This window comes from Anomalospiza imberbis, chromosome 7 (genome assembly GCF_031753505.1).
Source record: "Anomalospiza imberbis isolate Cuckoo-Finch-1a 21T00152 chromosome 7, ASM3175350v1, whole genome shotgun sequence".
Classification (NCBI taxonomy): domain Eukaryota; kingdom Metazoa; phylum Chordata; class Aves; order Passeriformes; family Viduidae; genus Anomalospiza; species Anomalospiza imberbis.
The window spans coordinates 16,236,520-16,259,973 of record NC_089687.1 but is presented as its reverse complement, the minus strand read 5'-3'; the positions used below and the strand labels follow the sequence as shown (position 1 = coordinate 16,259,973).

At 48.4% G+C, this 23,454-nt stretch overlaps 2 protein-coding genes across 6 annotated transcripts in view; one reads left to right on the top strand and one right to left on the bottom strand.

The window, feature by feature from the left end:
• SLC4A3 (solute carrier family 4 member 3) overlaps positions 1-2,217 on the bottom strand; it is a 33,891-nt gene extending 31,674 nt beyond the window's left edge. Inside the window, exon 1 of one of the 4 annotated variants that reach the window (XM_068195630.1) lies at positions 1,993-2,217. The gene's annotated coding sequence lies outside the window, so the exon portion shown is untranslated. Of the gene's footprint in view, positions 1-1,868 lie in introns of all 4 variants that reach the window. The other 3 variants (XM_068195628.1, XM_068195632.1, XM_068195629.1) reach the window with 3 other exon arrangements.
• Positions 2,218-2,293: 76 nt separating this feature from the next.
• Positions 2,294-21,667, top strand: STK11IP (serine/threonine kinase 11 interacting protein). Of its 2 annotated transcripts, XM_068195634.1 has the most exons (24): positions 2,294-2,484; positions 2,584-2,786; positions 4,839-4,913; positions 5,141-5,236; positions 6,151-6,258; positions 6,466-6,537; positions 7,504-7,633; positions 7,803-7,906; positions 8,698-8,787; positions 9,828-9,869; positions 10,358-10,525; positions 10,828-10,909; positions 11,015-11,383; positions 11,567-11,757; positions 12,735-12,845; positions 13,579-13,774; positions 15,164-15,655; positions 17,125-17,240; positions 17,430-17,527; positions 17,709-17,887; positions 18,134-18,218; positions 18,702-18,784; positions 20,301-20,527; positions 20,828-21,667. In XM_068195634.1, the coding sequence occupies exons 1-24, from the start codon at positions 2,430-2,432 to the stop codon at positions 20,966-20,968; spliced, it is 3,513 nt and encodes a 1,170-aa protein (XP_068051735.1). In that variant the 5' UTR covers positions 2,294-2,429; the 3' UTR covers positions 20,969-21,667. The 2 variants fall into 2 exon arrangements, 1 of the variants encoding a protein (XP_068051735.1); XR_011000777.1 differs by lacking the exons at positions 18,702-18,784; positions 20,301-20,527; positions 20,828-21,667 and having other exon boundaries at positions 17,777-17,887; positions 18,134-18,200.
• The last annotated feature ends 1,787 nt before the right edge of the window (positions 21,668-23,454 follow it).

Here is a 23,454-nt window from a genome sequence, read left to right as displayed (position 1 = left end):
GATTTATAAGGAAAGGTTAGGAGCTAATTTTATCTAGCACAATATGGAATGACTAAGATGGGGATGGAACAAACCACCAGTCTGGAAAGATCTCAAGGGTGTAAAACACAACTAAAGATTAATTTTTTGTCAGGCAGCCCTTCATAAAGAGACTTAAGAATAGGTTAAAATTTAAAATAGAAACGTAAAAAGAGTATCAGGCAGAATTCTGCTAATAAGCACCATGCTGAAGTGCCCAGCCTGCTGGCATCACTGCCTGGGTTGCCGTAAGAAGAACATAAGATAAAATGGGAAACTAAAAAAACAAACACCACTAAAGAAAAGCAAACGACTGATACCTTCATCCTACTGTTTCTCCTGGTTATGGGGAGTACGTGATTCAGCATTCCTGCTAGAAGTAATTTTCAGTAATAGAAGCGTCATGCCAGCAGGCCAGATTCAAAGGGAGGCCAGAAAAATCCACAGCCTGCCAACCTGTGTGCAGTCAGTCACACATCCCCACTCTCTCCACAAGCACATCAGTAAACAGAACTGGCTCACAAAAATCACCAAACCTTGTACTGACCATCTAGGCTTAATGGATTCTGAAGGAAAGTGAGCAGGCATGTCCCTGCAATGCTGGCAGCTACAGCATCTCCCACATGTTGCTCACAGGGACTCCAGCGGGGCTCCCCCTCATCCCCAAAGGCTGCTTCACAGTGCCAGTGCTTCCCTGTTTTGCTGAGAAAAATGCAATTTGGCACATCTTTGAGGGCCGAGGTGAGCAGTTCACACTGTCCCTTTGCAACAAAGATGAGTCAGTAATGCTACAGGCAGGCTGCCCCAGCCCTGTGGGCCATTAGGTCCCACATCCATCTCCGCAGCTCTTCCTTAATCTCTTGGCCATTGGCTGAGAATAACTTAGCTGTGGAGTGTCTAGACTAGGAGTGGATGTTAAGATAAGGATAAAGCCACAGGGGCAAAGCTGGTTTGAGGACAGGGGAGGAGAAGGGACTCTGGCTGATAGACACAGATGGGAAGAGCTCACAAAGGAGAAGGATTAGAGGCCTTGGAAGATTTTCCTGGGAAGAAATACTGATGTGCGCGTCCACGGAGAAAAGGAGCAGGAGGGGTGCTGCTGCATACATCAAAGCATTTGGATGCTACTGTGACACTCACAGCCTCAAAGCCAAACGAGAAACAGGAGTGGGCTGCGCTGCCCCTACCTCTCCTCTGTCATGGTCGAGGAACAAGACACACATACCAGAATGAAAAGGCAACACATAAGACAGTAAACACACAAAGTTTTGTGGCATGAAGGTTTTAACCTGTGGATCTCTCTCCCACATGGCTATGTTGAAATTTGTATTATTACACAAACACTTTAGAAGGCTTAAATATTTCAATGAATCCTATACTCCACTGAACTACCCTTGATGAACCATCACAGCCATTCACTCCTGAAGCACCGACTGTTCCATGACTCTCCCTCACAACAGGCCCTTCGTAGGGTACCACACGGGACGGAGCCTGCATGGTCCACAGACACATAAACGAACACACGGAACAAAATTCACTCCAACGAAGTGCCAACGCCAGACAGCAACAATAAGCCACCCGTCCACTGGACCTACGGACGGCTCTGACAGACACACGTACAGTCGGGGAAGGAAAGGGACACAGACAGCCACGGGGGTCACTGCACCACGGCCGTGCCGTGCCTTGCAAGCCCGTACGGTGCGGAGCGCGGGACTGCTCCAAGCCGCGCCGCATCCAGCCCCGAGCACCGCGCTGCGTGCCGTGCCGTGCCCCGTGCCATGCACCGCCCCGACCGTGCCATGCCATGCACCATGCCCCGCACCGGCAGCCACCCGCACCGCGCCACGCACCGTGCAGCACCGGAGCGCTCCGCAGACGGGCCGGGACAGGGCAGCAAGGCGGAGCTGCTGCAGCCGGGGCAGCAGCCCAGGGACAACCCAGGGACAACCCACCCCCCCCGCCTCCGGCCCGTACCTCGCACCGCCGGAGCAGGAGAGCCGCCCGCCGCCGCCGCCGCGCCGCGCCCCGGCCCCGCCGCCGCGCTCCGCCCGACACGTGCCGTGCCGCGCCGCGCCGGCGGCGGGCGGCGCTGCTCCCCGGCCTCCCGCCGGGCCGGCCCGCTCCGCGCCGACCGCCGCCGCTGCCGGGCCTCCGCCGCTTACCGGGGGGGCTGCGGGGCGGCGGCGCGGGGCGGCGGCGGGGCGGGGGCCGGGGGGCGAGGGCCCCGCCGAGCGGGAGGGGGACGCTGGGGCGGGCTCCATGGCAACCGGATGTGAGCGGCGGCCGCCTCGCTGGTGCGGCGGAAGGGCGCGCCTCGGCGGTAACGCGGAAGAGCGGCGCAGCGGCGGCGGGACCGGCCGTGCCGGGCCGTGCCGAACCGGGCCGGGGTCGCCTCGGCCTCCCTGCTGCAGATGGCGGCGGCGGAGACGCTGGTGCGCGGCCTGGCGCGGCTGCTGCAGGACGCCGGTGAGTGGCGGCCGCCGCGGGCCTCGCTGGGCCGGGTCGTGTCAGTGCCCCCGGTGTGTGGACGCTCACGGCCTGGCCCGTCCTTTCCCTTTCCTGCAGGGGACCTCGTCCTGGACGGCTCCAGCACGCTGACGCTGCTCACCTCCACCCTGCAGCACCTCACGCAGGTCTTCGAACAGCACCTGGGCTCCCGCAACCAGAACCGGGGCTTCGTGGCGCTGCCCTCGCACCCCGCCGAGACAGCCGCCATCCTCCAGGCGCAGTTCCTCTTCGACGTCCTGCAGAAGACTCACTCTCTGAAGGTCCGTACATAGCGGGGCCGGGGGTGCTGCAGTGGAGGTGGCAGGCACAGCTTCAGAGCAGCCTCCTCTGGTGCCCGTTGTCCCCGTCAGACATGCAGGCTCCGTGGGTCAGGGGGCTCTCCCAGGGCTCTTGCGTGGAGTCGTTGCTTAGCACGATAGTCTATAGCTGCTTACCTAGGATCAGCCGTGCAACTCAGCGGAAAGTTTCTCAGAGTTAAAAATGGGGGCAGCAGGAGTTAATTAAGTTCTGACCTTGGTAAGGTGTTGTCATTGTTGGGGAAATGATTATTTCCTGAAGGGCTTGAGCAATTCAGGCAGTATCTGGCACCTGAGCACAGCTGAGTGCTCCCAGAGTGATGATTGATGTGCCCAAGGCAGCGGAGCCAGGGAACCTGAGCAGAGGGGTCAGATGTTCCGTGCACTCTGAGGCTGCTGCTTACTTCGGCAGCCTGAGCAGTGGTTCTGGTTGATCAGTTTCACAGCACAGGATATTTCTAGTAACATATCCTCATTAATTTTAACAATAAATAGGCTGTAGTAAAGAAGCTGTAATAAAGATAAAACTGCAGATCAAGAAATTCTTCAGAGAGGTTTTTGAAAGATGGCATGTGCAGTGATGCTGCATGTGCGGCACTGAGACATGCTGGGTGCGTAGAAGAGGTGAAAGGAGCCTGAAAGGGGAACAGACATTAGCAGCTGGTTTGGGTTCTACAGTGGGGCTCAAAAGGTATTGCAGCTGAGCACTAAAATCTGTGATGTCTTTAAAAACTTGTTTTCCCCGTGAGAGTGGAGCAGTATCAGAATGTTGTTGGGAGGATTTTGTAACAGAGTATTGAGTGGGGAGATTAGAGTCGGCCCCAGAGTCTGTGGAGAAACATGGGTTTCCCAGCAGGAGGAGGCAGGGAGGGACACTGCAATCAAGAGGATGCTGTGGTGAGTGCTCCTGTTCACTAGAAAATGTGCTCTCTCTGCAACAAGCCTCTAAAGAAGGGGAAGCTGCCCATTGATGTCTAGTAACTGGTTTACTTGGAAAAGCTAATAATTTATATCAGCCTGACAGATTTTTAAGACAGTGGAGGGAGAGATGATCAAGACACACAGCAAGAATGGCATCTGAAATAAACTTTGCTAGAACTGGTCATTAGAGCTTGCCAGTGCAAGCTCCCATTACAAATGCTCTTGTTCAATGTGCAGCATTAGTGCTGGCAGGCGGTGGGCAGTGATTCATTCCTGGCAGGGCTGTAGCTGTGGAAGCAGTAGTGGTGATGAGGCCTTAGGATGTCTGTTCTGCATCTAATGAGTCACTTCTGTGTGAGTGTATATGTAACTGGCAGAGATGGTCTTTCTGGTTGTACTTTGCTGTCTACAGTAGAAGTGGTAACTACTTCATTACTCACTTTCAATAGCAGCCAGAAATACTGTTAATGCACTGTCCATAGAAAGCATTAGAGGGTGGTTTTAATAGGCTGCTTTATGGTACATGAACACAGCCTAACTGCCTTGTGCTGAAAGGGCCTGTGGCTGTACTACAGAACACAAAGAGGAGGTTTGCAGCCACCTCAGTCTAACACTAACAGTGCCTTGGAGACCAACTCTGTTTTCCATTGTATCTGCTTGTGATTTGCCTTATTTGGCCTCTTGTGGTGAAATGCACATGCACACCTCCCACCAGCCTGCTAGTTCTACTCAGTTGCTTGATAAACATACCTCCAGCAGTTAGTTTTGTCTTTAGTAAATTTGCTGATTGTAGCTGATGAGAAATCCAGCTGTCAGACCTCCCAATGATGCTGAAAGTAGTGTAGCCATGTGGGCAGGGGAGATGGAAGAGGAGCTCTGTGGGCTGGCAGACCACACTTGCTAACATACTCTGTGGCCTCTATTGTACTATGGATCTGGGGAAGCAGTGCCACTACCAGCACTGGGAGAGAGCTTTTAAGGGATTACCCGAGCTGGAGGGACAGCCTGTTCAAGGTGCTGCAGTTGGTGCATCAGGTAGGTGGTAATGCAGCACAAATCAAGCTTGACATGAGACTTTTTTTCTCATTTCTCCAGCTTGTTCATGTTCCAAACTGTGTTTTGCAATCTGCTGTGAAGATCTTCCCTTTCAAGTCCCTCCGGCATCTGGAAGTAAGTACAGATGGCAAGAGTAGTTTTGAATCTTGCTGTTTGGGTTTTCTTGGCTAGTTTTGTGGTTACAGAATGCCTCTACTCCTAAAAACTGGGTAGGCTTTTGTGGCTTCCCTGAAAGGCTAAGACTGAACTCAGGTAACACTTGCTTGGGGTAAAACTTGGATCTGCTCCACCATTGTAACATTTTGATGTATGTTGTTCTTACTTTCTCATCGCTGCTGCAGTTGAGGTCTGTCCCTCCACACTGCCTCCGGGGACTGCGATTTGTCTATTCTCAGCTGGAATCTCTAACCTGTTGCAAATGTATCAGTACACTGGAGGTGAGTGTCTCTACACAGCTCATGGAGTAAATTGCAAGAGAAAGGCTGTCTTGATCCTACAGCTCTTCACACAGGGAAGATGTAGGAGACAGTGTTAGCCCTTTTATTCATTCATATTGTGTATGGCTTCATCTCCCTTCTCCTGTCTCAAGCAGTGTTGAAGGATTCCCTGCTTGCAAGCACATGTGCTCTGTAATCTTCTCTTTAGCTGCTTGAGAATTTCTGGTTCTAGACAACATTTGTATCAGCTAGGTCTGACAGCTCTGTGTATCTGGCTGTTTCCACATTCAAGGCCTGCAGCTGGTCAAGGTTTATTTCATTGTACCTCAGCAGCATTTTTAGAGTTTATTGTCAGAGGAAATGCTGTGCCCCAGTGTCTTACCTACGCTGCTGCCCAGCACATTTCTGAGACATGAAGGCAAGCTCCAGCCATGAAGAACTGAGTAGCATGTTCTGTGCTGGCTATGGGCCTCTGGGCTTCTCTCTGGGATGTAGAAGCAGACACCTGCTGGAGAACAGGGGCTGATGGTAGGGAGTGCTTGCAGAGCTTTTTTTATCTGTCAGGATACAAGTATGTATCTTGCTTTTGTTTGAGGGAGGCCTGAAAATGATTTTGTTAGCATGAATCTTTGAGCTCAGTGTTCTGAGCCTAAGAAATCTAACACATAAGATTAACTATTGTCACTTCAGAGTAGGAAACAAAAGCATCTCCTTTCTTTCTAAATATCCGGCCATGGGATTCCCACCACCTCCAAATACTTGAATTAGGGGCATAAAAGTCACTGCCTCTCTAAGCAAGACAAGGTTTGTAAAGCACAGTATGTCAGCCACCTTCTAGACTGTTCTCCTGTGTTCATCTGCTTTTACTATAACAGCTAATACTCACCAAGGTATGGCTCCTCTCCTTCTCCTAGGAAATAATTTCAGCATGCGGTGGAGATCTGAGCTGTGCTCTCCCATGGTTGGAACTGCAGACTGTGAACTTCAGCTATAACTCAATCACTGCCTTGGATGACTCACTGGTGAGTGGGGCATCTTTCCTGCATGGCTGCGGAGAGGAGAGGAGATGATCACAGCCAAGAGCCAGGCCTTCTGTTACTGATGCTGCTAGGTCTGGGTGGGAGGAAGTGGGCAGTGATAATTTTGCTGGCCTCTCCCAGCAGGAGAGGCTTTTCATGTTGTAACAGAGACAGTTGTAGGATCTGATCTAGTATCTTTTTGTCCCTCAGCAATTACTGAATGCTCTGAGGATCTTGGATTTGAGTCACAACAAGATCCAGGATTGTGAGCACTATTTAACGGTGAGTATTTTGGGCTGACCAGCAGAGTTTCCTCCTGTGCAGGGGATACTGCTAAAATTCTGTAGTCATTGACATCACGTTCCTACTAGGTGAGGTATAATAAAAGAAATCACCGATGTGGTGTGGCTTAGAATTAGCACTTGATGCCAGAAAACCATTGTCCTGTATGTGCAGTCTGAGTGCCACTGAGGCAGAGAAGGCAGTGTTCCTCACCTCTAAGACAGAGAGTTAGCTCTAGTTGTCACTTGGCAGTCCAGCATGGCTGAGTGGTAAATGCACTGATACACACAGGGTACTCTGTGTGTACAGCCCCTCACAGGGTGGGTACTCCACTGTGGCCAAGACTTTGCTGTAATCTGTGCAGCAGGTGAGAATTATGTAGCCAGGCATGGGGCTGTAGAAGCTTACTGTTCAGTTTGTTCAAACTGCTAGTAGCATTTACTTCCTGCTCTCAGAAATCAGTCAGTTACTCTAGAAAAGGAATAGTCCATCACAATGGCACGTGTGTTTCTGGGAAACAGCAGTGAAATCCATGTTTTGCTGGGCTCAATCTGTTTCTTTGAAGGAAAGCTATGAAACAGCTTTTCATGGAGTTGGTGGGGCTCACAATGTATCATTCCACATCATCTTTACAAAGGTAAGAAAGGGTTTATTTTGGTAGTTCACTCCTTCTGCTCACACAGGATGTCCAGTCCTTTCCTATGCTCCATCAAAGTTGGTGAGGAAAGAGGAAGGTGCTCCTGGCAAATTCTGTAAAGCAGTCAGATGAAGCTGAGTGCCCCTAAACAAACCACTCCCAATGTGAACATCAAACTCTTCCTGCAGAAACAGTCTAAAGAAACTCACTTGTTGGTTGACCTTGTTGGGATGAAAAAAATGGTAGAAGCTAGTGTCCTGCCTTGAGTTCAGGGCCAGGCTTTGAGATAAGGTCCCAACTGATCCAATGCTGCTCTTGTCTCTGAACAGACCCTTACAGAGCTAGAATACCTCAATCTGGCATACAACTTCTTGTCCAAGGTGCCAACCCTTGGCATCTTCAGCCGATCCAAGCTGGTGACTCTGATCCTGCGCAACAATGAGCTCGACAGCATTAATGGTGAGCCCACAAGGGAGAAGCGTTTCTGAGTTTGAAGCCTTCCTGTCGTCCTTGAGAACAAACAGAATTTGAAATCTTGGACACAAGTATTTTTACTAGGGTTTGGTTTTGGGGGAAGTTCCTAAGTTATGTTGTCTGGCATGCTGATGGCTTCTTGCTTTGTTCACAGGGGTGGAACAGCTTGTGAACCTGCAGCACCTGGATGTGGCCTATAACCTGCTGCTGGAACATGCCCAGCTGGCACCATTGTCCACTCTGCACTATTTAAAAAAAGTAAGCATAAAGCCTGATGGGTTGGTAAATTAGGGATTTCATGGTCAGGGTGTGCAACATGGAGACTTTGTGCTAACCAGAGAGTTTTGAAAGATAAGTTCAACTCTTGAGCATTTAATTTTATTGCAGGAAACTGATGGGGGAGCCTTAGACAGCTGTGTTTCAGCCTTCATTTTTAGTGACCCTTCCTATGCTAACCTTTTTTCATATATTCATCCCCACTTCTTTGCTCATCCTTTCTGATTTTAACATTGTCAAGTTCAGTAAAGATCCTCCCATAATGCTCTTGTGGATTTGTGTGTTCAGAGAAGTCTGAAGGAGCATGGCAGTCACTATAGTACTTGTGAAGGAAGATCATAGAATCAGAGAGTGATTTTAATTGGTAGGGGACCTCAAAGATGTAGTTCCAACCCTCCTGCCATGGGCATGGACACACCTCCCACTAGACCAGGTTGCTCAAAGCTGCATCCAGTCTGGCCTTGAACACCTCCAGGGATGGGACATCTACAGCTTCTCTGGGCCTGCAAAGGACTGTTCTTTCAACACTTCTCAGAGTCAGTACTGAAAAAGCTCATAATGATTTAGGTCATGAGTAGGAGGTACTTTAATCTGCTTCTCTATTTGCTGAGCTAAGTTCAAGAAGCATTTTAAAAGCCTAGTCCTCTCCTGGCTTGATAACTGTTCCACTGCAAGGATATTTCTTGAAGCAGAAAGACTGGAGCCTGCAGGTAGGATAGACTTGGGTAGAGAATATTGCTTCTAGTAACAACTTGTCTGTTTCCCTCACCCAGCTGCATTTGGAGGGAAACCCAATATGGTTCCATCAAAATCACCGATCTGCAGCCCTTGTCCATGTGTCTCCCAGGGCAGCCTTCTCCAATGTGAGTATTAGCCACCTGCCTTCTGCCCCTGCTGTTGAAGCTGTTGAAGACATAGGGTGTTCTAACACTCAGGGAAAATGAGGGAAAAGAAACTTGGAAATTTATTCCAGCTGTGTTGTGGTTGCTTTTTTTTTTTTTTTTTTTTTTTTTTTTTTTTTTTTTTTTTTTTTTACGTGCAGTAGAGTAGTTTAACCTTAAATTTTTACATGATGTGCTGGCCAGCATAGAGTTGAATACTGATCTCAGGTTTGAAACACCTCAAAACTATTTCAGTTTTGCTCACTGATGGAACTTTACTCTGTTCATGCTAGATAGTAACGATGGAGCTGAACTGTGCAAAGAAGGAACTCAGAGTCTTTGCCCACCTTACCAAAGTATGTACTACTTTGGCAGCCATAGCCACCTCTTTGTCTCCTTCACTCTGCTCTCAGTCAGGTGTCCTTACTGTTCCCTTACACTCCAGTGCTTAGGTCAGTTCTTGGTAATCTGATTTCAAATAAAGAAGCCAGCAAAGCCAGTGTTCTGGCAATTTAGCAAAATAAACTTACTTGCTAAGGGTCAAAGGTGTTCCAGAGCTGGTCTGCCCTTCATATTAGTGGCAAATGGCTGGATTCATTGTCTTCAAACTGCATCTTGGAAAAAGCTTTCACTCAGCTCAAATTACTGGTAGCTATGTGGAGTCAGGCTAGAAGTAGGATACAGGCTTTGAGGTGAAAGTGAGTACCTTTCAAAACAATTTGAGTTATTGTAGAACAATCCATTGTATCTCTTCCGTGAACTGTCTTGGATACGTTTCTGGAAGTTATGAAGTCTGTAAACAGGAAAACCACAATGGTCCCTTCTGGCCTTATATGCTATTAGGTCAGGTAGCTACAACTAAAGGAGTGGTGAATAGGCAGGAACAGGGTTGTTTCTTTGCAGTTTTTTTGCCAGGGATCCCAAGCCTAGGGTGGCCTGAAGGGAAGTAGGAGTCAGCAGAAGTTGTCCTGAGTATGTGCCAGCCAAATGGAATCTGACTGCAAATGGGTCTCTAATTACAGTTCTTCTTGGACGGGGAGCCACTCTCTTCCTCAGACCTAATGGTAAGTATAATTGTTAAAAACTGATCTTACTGGCTTTGGGACTGGGAACTCTGACAGGTTTTTGCATTGTCAGGTGTCCTATTAAATCTTTATGGGCTACCTTGACTTTGACACAGATCATTTTGTCTCAGTTCATGCTGATTCCTAATAATTGTTGGAACTGGCCAGTGTAATTTATTCTGGCTTTTGTAGCCTTGCAGGACTTGGAGCCTTGCCTGTTTCCTCTTCAGGTACTGTATGGTACTTGACACTTGCGCTACATGTCAGCAAAATAGTTATCAGTTTCCCATCTGCTATTTTTAAGAAAGGCAGAGAATGAGGTAAATGAGAGTGGTTGTGATAAACAATCCAATCAATCAGGCAGGATCTGTTGTCAGTGCTTTGAGATGGTGAAAGCTTGGGGTGAGGAGCAGGAAAACTGTCAGCCTGAGTTGTGGCTTATCTGTCCTTTGCACTCAGCTGGAAATACTGTATTTTTCTTGCTTTAGCACCTTCCAAGACTTGTGCAAAGTGTGTCCCAGTCCATCCACACTTCTACCTCAGAGAAGACTGCACTGGACCGCAGTGCACTGGAGAGCTCCTGTGCTGCAGACTTCAGCGACAGTCAGTCCCCATCAGAGAATGTGGCCGTCAGGGTCCCTCGAAAGAAAAGCAAGGTCTGGGAGTGACATAGCTTCTTAGCTGTGTAGCTGGCATGTTGGGTGAAGGGGATGCCTTGACATGAAAGCCTCCTGCAGTGAGATGTGGTCTGGTACTGACTGCATGGTTAGTGAGCCTCTACACTGCTGTGTGTTAGGAAGGGGCTTTAAAATTAATCTTCGTATACCCTCACAAGTGTGTCAGGGTGTGTCCCTACACTGTAACAGCTATAAACCCTTCAGCTTGGCGGAGCCCCTCACCAGGTGCTGTTTTCATTGTTCTAGTTCCTCGCAACTACTTTTATCCTGTTTTTTTCCAGGGAAAAGTCAAAGTGCGCCGAGCGAGTATTTCGGAGCCAAGTGACACAGAACACGAGCCGCAGGCATTACCCCTCTCTGCTGGTGAGGCTTGTCATCTTCCTTAATAACATAGAAGCTAAACTGCCCACAGTAAGAGTGCTCTGGCCTGGTGACTACCTTCATACTTCCCCAGTTTTCTCTTTGCAGGTCTGGTCCTAGAGCATCAGAAGGAGATGAAGCGCTTGGCCAGCTTCAGAGATCGCTTTGGTGCTGACTGGCTGCAGTACAAGAGACACCTGGAGGAGCATGACCAAGTGCCCGTCATGTCCCGCAGCCGTTCTGCAGATGAGATCACAGGCAGACCTGCTGCAATGGACTTGCAGAGTGAGAGCTCTGACCCAGAGCAAGGAAAGCCCCAAGTATCCCAGGAAGAAAGATCCTCTCCTCCGTTGGATGACACTGCAAAGGAGGAAGAGCCTCAAGTACAGCTGGATGAGCCTATGGAAGGAGAACAGAGAGGAGAAGAGGAGGCAGATGAGCTAATACTTGGAGAGGAAGAAGAAGAGAAGGTAGAAGGTAAACAGCTCCTTTCACTGCTGTTTTTAAGGGCTTGGATGACAACAAAATAGATTAATCAAATGTGATTTGTCTCTGAAGCTGTATCATGATGCCCAGTATTGTGGAAATACTTAGGACTTGAGTCCAGCAGGACTGAAGGCCTGCTGCCTGTACTGACCTGTATTGTGTCTTGTGTGGCAGTGGACCTGTGCCAGCCAGTGCTGGTGAGCCAAATAGAAGGTGAAGGGGACCCAGAGCCAGACTGGATCTTCCTGCGAGTCACAGCTAAGCATGTGATTGAGGTGGAGCTGAAGGCTGCCAGAGTCCTCCACAAGCTGGAGCTGAAATGCCTGAAGAATGTGGAGACCTCTGAGTTGACCTGGAAGAGGATGGTGAGTTACACTTCTCTGTGAGCCTTTATGATCTTACTCCCTGTGTATGGCAGCATTCTGGATTTGGGCTCCCGTTGAGAATCCTGCAGGTGTTTTCCTAGCTCCTGCAAAGCCTGACTGAGCGTTCCTTCAACCCAGTGCATGTGTATCAAATGGCATCTGTATTGCTTAGACTACCTGCGATAATGCAGCAGAAGCCAGCATCAAATCTCTTCCAAAGCTGGAATTTAAAGCCGATGGCTGGACTTGTTTTGGTGTGGAGGAATGAGAGACTTCTCAAGAGGAACTTAAATGAAATGGAGATCTCCTTCCTATCCATTCCTCGCTGCGATATCACCCTGGCCTTGGAGGACTCTTTGTGGATTGAATTGTTTCTAGAGCAGCACAGAGCCTAGTGTCATGTTTAAAAAGCTCCTGGCAGCTCAGTGGGCAGTTTGCCATCTGCTGTAGGTGCACACTTTAGCATTACCAGCCCTATTTGGCTTTTGTGGTTCTTTAGAAAGGGAGTTTGGAAATCCCCTTTTCCTTGTTGTAAGATTTAACATTCAGTCTGTATACAGACATATTCACAGGTTTCTCTAATTCTGTTTTCTCTAAAAGTTCCAACTCATTTTTAAACCCTGCCCTTGTGCCTTTTTGAATGTTTGTGGTTTGATATGCTTCTGAAATACCTTCATGAAAAAGGTGTTTTGTTTGAAATGCTTTGTTCTAGGCCTTGAGAGTTACTGTTGTAAATTTCAAGCGCTTATGCAATTTCTCAAGCACTCAGTTCAAGTCTTGTCAGCACTTACTAGCTTTATATTTGTTTATTTATTTCTGCCCATTTTACCAGACTCCCAAATGCTATCAGCTATGGAGGATGCTTAGGATGCACTAAATCAAGTGCTTGTATGGCCATGTTTCAGCTCTTTGCAAGCAAATGTAGTCTGTGACAGCTTCTCCCTCGTCCTAGAAAGGGTGTTTTCTGTCTCCTGCAGGACCTGGAGCGAGTTTTCCCTGTCCTCACGTTGCACTTCAGCTACATTCGCAAGGACCGGCAGAAGCGCAGATATGTGGTGCTTGACGACTGCCCGGAGCAGTGTCTGCAGGTGGGGGAAGCTTGGGGAGGGGGCAGTGTTACTGCAAGACACTGAATTCTTCCAGCAGCATAGCACTGCTGTTCTCAGAGTACATGAGCACCTGCTGCCCATGTCTGGCTTGTTGGGATTTCTTCTTTGCACAGATGACCTGTGGAGGGCCCTGTGAGCATGGTCATGGGCAGTGGAGCTCCCGTAGCATATACACTGCTCTCAAGGAGAGAGTCTTGCAGTTTTCTCCCTCTTGGGATGAAAAGTTTGCAGTCAAGCAAGTGATCATTACTTGTGCACATGCAATGTCATGTTTTGTGGGTGCTGAGTGATGTGCTGGCCTGTGCTTGGTCCTCTGGACAGTGAATGTCAGTGCTATGTCCACACAGCTGCTGTAGGGACTCTGGCCTCTAATTTAGTCATTTCTCTCAAGATATCATTTAAGTACATTTAAACAAATTGTTAGAGACAAGACACAAATAGATGGGACCTTTGAGATCAGAGTTCCAGAGGGAGCCTGTCAGTATGTAGCTCTCAGGCACAAACCTGCAAAAACCAGTTGTCTTGGTCTACTGCAGTGAAGCTGCATGCCCCTGGCAAGTCTTGCACAGCTGGGAAATGTTCTTGCACCCCGTACACTCTGAAATGCTATAGTGAGGCATGTGAAAAGACTTGCTGGTGTCAGAAGCTTGATTTTTATTAGGACAATCGTAGCTAGCTGATAGCATCCTTTTCTCTGTGCTGCTATTTATAGTGTATCCTTGAAGTGTTGTCCCCAGCTGTTGAGGAGAATCGGCGAAATCAGGACCAAGAGAAGGGATGCATGAAGCTCCAGTGCCTGAAATGCAAGCAGGAGTTTTCACAGTCCCTGCCCCCCTGGCATCAAGGTTCCTATTCTTCAGAGCTTGGAGACACCAGAATCCTGGAGACTCTAGTTGCCTCAGATCAAGGTAGGCTGTAGTGCCCAGAAGAAGGGTGTTTGCTAATTAATGCCCAGGCCGACTCCCAGAGTGGCAGCTGTGGTGCAGAGCATGGAATGTATAGGAGATGTGTTGTCTGTACTGGAATTTAAAACCTATTGTGGGATGAACTCTCACTTGGCCTACTTGGACTGGGAAAAGCCTGCCTTGTTTCCTAGCAGGAATAAACCACTGGTTTAAGGTCAAGCAAACAGCACTCCTGTTCTGGGTAGCCTAGGGGAACACAAGGGTGCTGGAAACTGAAGTCTGGGAGAGGACTTAAAGGTCATGTAGTCAGTTCTGCCACAGAGACTTTATTTGTTCTAAAGAGCTTTTGCTAATGGAAGCTTCCAGGGAATCTGCATCAGTATTTCAGGTGAAACTTTGGCCGTTAGACATCAGAGAAAGAACCAGAACCCTAATCTAAGTCTCCCTGTCTGTGATCTTAAGCCCATTCTTGCTGCCACTTCAGAGGAGCAATTTATTCCTTTCTTTGTACTTGAGGGCCATTGTTCTCTCCTGGCAGGTTTTCCTGGTTTCTGTCCTCTAGACTAAATAAGCTCAATTCTCTAGATAATTTACTTGTCAGTTATATCTCATACATTCAGTTTCTTGCTGGTCTTTGTACTTTTCCCCATTTGTCTACATTTTTCTTTGGCTGTTTAAAACTAGATGTGGTATTTCAGCTGAGATGTGGCTAGTCCTGAGTAGGCATCTTTTGATTGCTGTGTTTTTCAAAGCTCAGTTTATATTCGAAGTGGGGAGTGCCGTAGCTGAAAAGATGCTGTTTGACAAAGTATCCTGGGATTGAAGTACTGCAGTGAACACAGAAGTGCTGTCCTGGCTGCAGCATTTTCTCCACGCCAGGATACTTTCTTCTCCCTGCCAGAGTAATGGGAATCCCATGATCCAGCTGGGAGTCTGTTCTGGTGTGGGTGAAGGTAGCAACAGGAATCAGTGTCAGAAGGGATGAGGACAGCTGGGGAAGGGACACAGCATGCTGGGGATGGAGGTGGCTAAGGAAGATTGGATTGACTGGTCATGAGCTTGGGCTTCCAAGGTTATGTGAACACTTGCAGATGTGAAGTGGAGGAAAGTCATGAGACAAAGCCCTGATACAGTTTCAGTTGCAGCCACAGCACACACTGGGCACCCTAAATCTGAGCAGAACTATTTCATGTGGCACTGATCCAGAATTTCTGGTTGATTTATGAGGGGAGGTACGTAGAACAAGTTGCTCAACAAGCTGCTCAAGTCAGACTGTAACTATTCTCTACTTTGAAAAGTGGTTCGTGCTTTGCAGAGGAGGTGGGGGGAAGTAAAATCTTGCTACGGAGAGCTGTTCTGGCTTTTCTTTATACCTGACAAAATCTTTCACAGGTCCTGCAGCAGCTGGTGAGCCCATAGCCTGTCCCAGTTGTTCCAGTGACCATGTGGTCATTCTGCCTTCAGAGGAGTGCTCCAGCACACCTCTGCCTCCTGGTGCCGACAGCACGAGTGAGGACCTGTCAGACTCTGTGCTGGAGGGAGGCAGCCAGCAGGAGGGCCCAGAGGAAACATCTGTTCTGGCCAGTGAGAGCAGGAAGTTCTACATTGGTGGGGAGGACAGCTCGGAGATAGACACCAGCAACAGCCCCAGGAGCCCGGAGCCGAGCACTGAGCCTGACAGCACTCTTCATCCCACCTGCCACGGATCAGAGGGCGGCTGTGGGAAGGAGCAGGGTGTGAAGAGCCAGTACTTGTCCCTCAGCCACACGGACACCAACGGGGGCAGCCTGATGGGAAGCTACCATTACAGTGTTTCTCGGGGGCCCACTCCTTCCCCACTCTCTTTGAACTCTGAGTCCGAGGAAACATGGAATCTCAGTCCTTGTGAGTATGAGGAAGCTGTGCAGGGTTTAGGGGTGTTGACAGCTTGTTGCTGGTTTTATCACTAGTGCTTGCAGGGTACACTTCCTGTTGTTTAATGGGGAAGGGGGACATCAAGTATGAGCAGCCATAAACATATGGTTCTTACGAGCCGAGATTTTCATTCCCCTCTTTGTTAAATCCTCATGCCTGAAAAGTGAGTCAGCTCCTAATACCTATTATTGCTGAGACTCTGAGTAATAGGGTCTTGTTCTGGAAGCTGCATTGCTCAGTTATGGATACACTGGGTTCCTGTGACATCCATGAGCTGCCAGCTGGAGCATTACCTTTGGAGAATAGTATGCACAATTTGGAGAATAGTATGCACAATTCCTCTGTATTTATTCTTTGGCTTAAGTGCAGTGCAAGTTGCTGTGCTGGTAGGAGGCTCTGGTTTGTGGATCTACAGTTCCTTGTGCTTTCCTCACTTTTTTGTGAGCTTCAGATGACAAAACCTGTCCAAGAGACTGCATGCTGGCTGTGTGAGAGCTGTCATGCAAGACAGGAGGTCCACAAATTATTTTTTTGAAGGACCTTGGATTTCTGATGTAGCAGACTGCCTTTGCCTGAGTATCAGCTTGTGATTTGCAGAATAACAAGTTGGAAAGGAGCTGTGGAGGTTATCTGGTCTAGCCCAGCAAGTGACTCTACTGCAGCTGAGTGTAGTTCTGATTTATAGCCTATTGTTTTCTTCATCTATAGAGGTCTCCCTCAGTCCTTCAAGACTGCTGTGCCTCGAAGAAGAGTCAGTGTGGAATCACAGTTTTAAGGTTGCTATGTTCAGTCTTGTACAGTTGAAGTATGAGAAATAAAGCAGTCTCTTTTCTGGGGTCAAATTGTGAGGTCCCAATTTAAAACTGAGCCTATGGAAAGTTCCTTGTGAGGAGTGGTTGATTAGTGTAGCATTTCTGGTGGAGAGCAGGCTTTGCTGGCAAGTGTGAACTCTTGGGCTGTTGTATAAATTTTTTGGCTATACAGTTCCATGACAAACCTAATTATACTCTTTAGCAGTTTTATTTGTGTCTTCCTCAGGCCCCTTTAACCTTGCCGCGATCAAAGTCAGTTAAAAAGTTGACCTGAGCTGACACCAGCTGAAATAAGAAATACCTTTCTGGTTTTGTGATAAAGAATTGTCCTCTTGCCAAATCCAGCAGCAAAGCAGTGTCCTTCTGTGACTAAACAGCCAAGCACAGTTTGAATCTGGCTTAGACCAAAGCTTTGTATATCTGAAAAAAAAAAGCAAGTGTTTGGAGCAATGAATTCCTCTTTTATCTCCACATGGAGACCTGTGCAGGTTTGGCTCTTTGTCTTGAGGACAGACTTGATGGAAGCAGGTGTGCAGAGGGGTGACACTGCTGCCCTGGTGCCTGTCTGATTGCCCGGGCAGCCCCTGGTCGGTGGACAGTGTCATTGCTGCCCTTTGCTCTCCTCAGCTGTACACAGCGTCCTGAACACGAGGGACTTCCGGTCAGTGGATCATCGCCTGAAGCTGTACCTGGACATGGAAGTTTTTGAGGAGAATGCTGAGGAGTTCCAGTGCTTCCTCAAGGTGAGCTCTCACAGCACCACTCCTACAACTCTTCTGCTCTCCCTCTTGCCACCCTGTGAGTTCTGCACTGAGGCGGCATCTCAGAGACTGTGGGATGTGGAGGGAGCTGAACCGTCTTTGAGTCTGGCATTTCTGTGGATGAGCTGTCGGGGTAGGCCAAAGCTATGACGCACCCTCTGTGTGCTCTAGGTGGTCATGGTGAAATTTGGCCGGCCAGGAGAGTTCCTCTCAATCCTGGTTGCTTCTGATCTCAAGATTTATGTTCTGGAAGTCACTGGAGCTATCAGGTGAGGACCCTGCAACAAGTCTGTGAGTGTGGGGTAGTGCTGGCCTGTGCTAGCCTTGCTGCCCTTACCCTGGAGGGGTGGTGACATGCACAGGCTCTTCTGGCAAGCCCCCTGCTGCCGTCTGACGTGGGAGAGGAGATGGGGCAGCCTGCTGCAGCTGAGGGCTGTGCTCTGTGATTAGGGGACAACCTGCAGACTGGCTGAAGAAGAATGACTCTCACTACCTGTCTGATATTTCTCATCTGGAAGTGGGACTCTGCCACCAGACCTTGCGAATGGAGTTTGAGAACCCAAAAACTTCCTACAATCTGCTGATCCGGAACCAAAGCTGCTGTGACCAGTTCCTGCAGACCTTGACAGGTAAGAGTAGAACTATAGGGGCGTGGGGGAGAGGATTTGAAAAATTTGTGTTTGGGGAACTATCAGGACAGCTGTTGTTGGATATATGTTGGAAATAAACTTCTTGACAGGTCATTAAAAAAAGCTGGGAGAGAATCTCACTGCCATCATAACTTGGAACCTCTCTTGGAACAGTAGAGGTGTCCTGAACTGTTACGTACTGCCCTTGGGTTTGCAGTAAGACACCTGCCTTCTCCCCCTCTTTAGATCTCATGCAAGAACTGCCTGCTAAGCACAGGAGTAAGGTGAAGGAAATCCCCATTGTGGAAATGAATCCCCAACATTGGCTATGGTAAGAGCCTGTGAGAGGTTTGGATTTCAAGTAGAAAGGGATGTCTGCTTGTCCAGCAGACCCTGGGAAGCATGGTGCTGGAAACAGGGTAGCACAGAAGGAGGCACTACTGGAGTTGCAGCCAGGCCTATGTTAGTGGTTTAAGGCAGCTGTTTAAGGCAGCTGCTGCACAGAGGGTGAACAGGCAAAAGGGTGTCAGGGGCTGAGCTAGGCGGGGCAACTTCAGCTCTTCTGGAGGAGCCAGGGTATAATAGAGGGAGAAAAAGTGGGAGGCATAGGGCACCCTTCTTACTTGAAAGAAACATTTAGCTCCTGGCTGTCAAGGTGGTAGTCAGAGGACCAGGAGAGGGAGGAGTTTACATTATCTGAAGAGATATGGGTCCTTCCCTTCCCCAAGAGGACTGGGAAGAGTAGCTAGTTCACAGCAAACCTAGACTGGAAATAGAGTGCTTCCTTATCAGCCCACTGTTGTATCTCCTCCAGGCCTCTGCTGGATTCCAAGACCACAGATTCTGCAGCTGCAGATGACACTTGTTTCTTCTACCTGCTGGCATACCTGATCCAAGGTACAGGAGATTTCAGTAGCCAGATGTCCCACACGCTGTGCTGTCTGCTTACATGCTTGTGATTTTAGTGTACAGTCTGGAGGAAAAGAGCTGTGCCCTTTTTCCATCAGTAAAATGGGGTGGGGGCATGAGTGAGGGTTCTTTCGTAGTGTTGGGGTGTGTAGAATAGCAGCATATTTCTGTACATCCGGGGAATCTCCCAGTCCTTTTCTACATGGAAGTCTAGGCTCTCGGGAGCAGCTGGTCTTGCACACCAGTTTTGGTGACAGCTTGAGAAGCTAGAGATTATCTGAGGGCTGGATCATTGCCCTGATCTGAGGGAAAGATGAGGAGTCATAAAAACAGATGGTTTGTATGAGTTGCTGAAAGGCTCCTTCATTTGGGAAAACAGAAGTAGGTGTCCAGAACCTGAGATGATAGCACAGGAGGAGCCAGCTGGAGCCCTTCAAGTTTTGTTCCAGGCCTTGCTGAGGGACAGATGTGTTAAACTTGGGGTTTGAGTCTTCAGTGAACAATTCCAGCATTGTCATAGCTTGGGACCCTGAAAAAAACCAACCTAGCTCTTAATCACATTCTGACCAATTTGCTAAGCTTTTGCAGCCCTGGTCACCATTGACCATTGGGGAGGTATGAGACTGTGAGGATCAAAAGGAATCTGTGGGAAGTATGTATATTGCTATCCTCAAGCTGAACAAATAGTATGTGAGAGGGAGAACTTACAGTGCATTTTTCTTACTCTACAGTTTTTTCCTCTTTTAGAGTATGGTGCCCAAAACTGGACACAGTTCCAGCTGAGATCTCATTACCAAGTAGACAGGATTAATTAAACATCCCCTTTCTGATAGTCCTACTAATTCCCAAGAGTGAGATGTGATGAGAAAAGCAACATACTGCTGCACCAGCTTGTGATCCCCTGTGACTTCAGCCAGTTTTGCTAATGGTGCCCTATTACTGTGCATCTAACTTATTCCCAAGTTCTCGTGCTTTTAATCTGCATCTGCTGAAATAGCTGGATTATATTTATGTTCCCTAAAGTTTGTCAAAACTACTTTACTTCCTGTCATATTTATGATGCATCCCAGCTTGGTGTTAAACTTTATATGTGTGCTCTCTGTTCCACCCATCAGATATCTGCAGCCAGACAAATTCAGGCCAAAAAAGGCAGGCTTTGAGCTGCAGCTGTTAAATTTTAACTAAGGAGTAGTAAAATGTTGTTTAAGAGCTCAAAGGACTCAACTGACTTCTCCTGCCTCACTTGAGGGCATGGGCTGGACAAGCCTTGCTGGGCAGTGGTCTTTCATGTGCATGCTCCTGCAACAAGCTTGGATAAGCTGGTCAAGTCCAGCCACATTTCAGTACCCTGGTCCCCTCTTCAGTCAGGAAGCTGGGTAAAGTCGTGCACCCAAGTTACTGCTGCTGTAAAGAATTTCCCTAGGGAAGGAATGGAGAGCAAAGCTGGTTCTGTGGTGACTCAGGCTCTCAGCAAAGCCTTTCTTATTCCCTCATATCCTTTTAGGGGCATCTGCTTTTCCTGTGACCCTGCTGAGTACCCGAAGCATGCTGTTTTTGCTGGAGGAGAATCACCAGTGGCAGGTGCAGCCCTCTTTGGATGAAGACCATGAGGCAGAAATGCCTCCTAGGAGCAACATCCAGTTGAAGGAGAAGCAGCCAATCACCAGTATTAGCAATATCATAACCTATCGCCTCTGTCCTTGTGACATCAAGCTGATGCTTTACGATGAGGTAACCAGGAGCAGTCATGGGCTCAGCATGCTGGGGGTTGACTGTGCTCAGATCCTGTTCCTGCAAGAATGTCTTGGGGCAGTCATCTCCATCCTAACCCAGGGCCTTGTACCACAGAGCCAGGGAGCACAGTGGGAAGTCATGCAAGGGACACTCAACTGCTGGCAGCAGAGAGAGAGGAGGAGGTCACAGAAGAATTAGGAGGAGCTGGCAGCTGTGCTGGGGGATGGTGGCTCACGGCTGATTGGTGCCTGGCAGGCCAGTCTGCTCATTCACCTCTCTACCTTTCCTCCCTGCCAGGTACTGAAGCTAGAGAGCACTTGGCACATCCGCACAGAGTGCCCTGAGCTCCTGGTAGAGCTGGTGGAGTGGATCCGTGGGCCCTGGGAAGAGATGTTCTCAATCGAGCTCCGGAAGGCTGTGTATGAGGCACTGGAGTGAGCCTGGTGGCTGGAGCAGGCGGGACTTGGAGTCAAGTGCTGCTGTGCCAGCAGTGGTGCACAAGTGTCTCCCACTCCCATCTGACCTTGCTGTCCTGTGGCCTCTGCTTTCCACTCTACTCTTGCCCCTGGCCCCTTCTGGTGAGTAAGAGGGGAGCACATGATGGTTCAGACTGCACAGTCATTTATTTGCACTGGACTGGCCACTGAAGGAGAAGGTGGAGAATGTTCCTTGTAATAGTGTGTAAGCTACCCAAAGGCAGTCAGGTGCCATTTCTGGCAGATGCATTTGCTGCCTTCTTAGCTGTTTCAGGACAGCTATCATTATATGCTGATGATTTTTTTTTTCCTCTCCCTCCTTCTTGTCCGTGGTTTCCCTAAAGCTACCTGCTTCAAACCGGAGCCTGATTGCACAAGGGGATGAAGCATGTTGTACACAACCCCACAGAGAGCCTTTGCCTCTCTGCTTGATGGGGCATGGCTCAGTCTGCTGCTGTAGTCTTTCACTGTCACTAGGAGGAAGGAGCCTCGAGGTTCTCAGCACAGAAATGTGTTGCTCATTACTTAGGGGTCAGGACCTTGATGGGCACCAGCAAGTATAACCAAGGCTTAGGCTTTTTCTGAGAAGTCCAAAAGCAAGAATCTATTTTAACATGAGTTTTACTATTTTCTATTATAATAAAAACTTATATTTATTGAATTGTCATGTTTTCCTTGTTTCATTCTTTTGCAGTGCTGTAATGTCATTCTAAGGGCTTCCATACTAGCTTTGCTGCTGCCTCAAGGGTTCCCTAATATCTCACCGGATTCAGGCCATTCTCCCTGTCCTGTTCAGGGTGGGTGTGAATGGGCTGCTAGGCTAATCTTCTCTACCTTCCTGGCTTCCAAGCAGCAACAAAGGAACAAGTTCTAAACAGGATTAGACTGACACCAGGTACAGGTTGTGGTGTTCTCCTTTGACAGTTCCCTTCAGGTGGGCATCCTGTGGCCTTTCAGGCCCAACACACTGCTTACTGGCTGTACAGGCCCTCAGAGGCTTGCCTCTCTCAGGAGCTGTTGTTGGTGTGGCTGTGGAGGTGGGAGTGCCTGCCTCTAGGTTCTTCAAGGCTTTACCTTGTCTCAGCCTCTCCTACAGAGTTAAATGCAGCTCAAAAAATGCTGCTGCCTGGTCAGGGCTTTACTAATGTCATAGTCTCTGCCCCTGCCCAGTGAAGAGCAAAGATAGTGTGTGATATTTTGATGCAGTTGAAGTTCCCTGTGGGGGTGGGCAGAAATAGACCTGTTATATTAGGTGCTGATAGGTGTGATCTGATACTCTTAAGTGGGGACCTTTACTGATGATAGCTTTTCCCAGAACAGCATCTCTGTTTTCCTGTGAATGTCCAAGTCTGCAGCTTCAGGGCAAGTTTTCTGACTATTCAATCTTTAGTGACAAACCTCTATTTTATGTCAATGTGATCTTGATTTTTATAAAGATGTGCATTTGACATTCAGTGGCCTGATGCCTGTTTTCTTTGGATATTGAATATGGCAGCTATTCACAGTAGTCTCTATGACATTTAAATTTTCCACATGCCCAAAATTGGTGTCAGTGGCTTCAGTTTCTGTCATTGAGAAAACAGCAGGGACTTGGCCCCACTGCATCCTGTTGCTTCCCTGAAAAGATGCAATAAAGTTTCCCTTCCTGCTTAAACCCATCTATGCCATCCTTATAGCCTTAGGAGAGCAGGAAGTTCAGTTTCCATTCTGGATCTGAAGGCCACTCTTTCTTCGGGTCACTGTACTATTGGACATTCTTCTGTCACTTCCAGAGGCAATTGAGTTGCTGAAGGCCCACAGTGGCTAACATTTTTATCTAGCCTTCTACAGACTTGATAAGATCTGTACTGTCTGGAGGCAGATGTCACAATTCATCCCACTTTCTCCCCTCTTCCTCAGTTGGCATATGGCTGCTGCTCTCTGTTCCTTCGGGGATCTCAGACCTTAAGTGGGAGTGATTTCAGTCCCCAGCTTTGTCTGGGGGAAGGACTGAGAGAGCTGAGCCAGTAAACACCAGTAGGGTTTTATGTCTTCATCTTGCCATTTAAGGATCTTGTGTAAGTTCTGCATTCACCTTCTATAGTTGAGTTTTTCACAAAGGGCAAGAGTCAAATTTGGAGTTACTGGACTAGCTCCTTGATGTCTCTTCTGCTCAAGCTGATTCCCTGAGAAAACTCATCCCTGGAACTTGCTTTTCTGATCCTAGCCAAGCTACTACACCTTTGCTGCTCCAGTGTCTGAGTATTTGTTGAGGGGCCTGACAAAGTGTGGACTGCCAGAACCAAAGATTTTGGTTGTGTGCCTGTCCACAAGCTCTTCTCAAGCTCTCCCTGCTTTTCATTTCAGAGGTGACTACTCATTTGCTTCTCTTCTTTGCCATGGCTGTGGTGGTCTGTGCTCCCAGCTCAGCACCAGCCTCTTGGTCCCGTTAACAGGATCCTGCTTTTC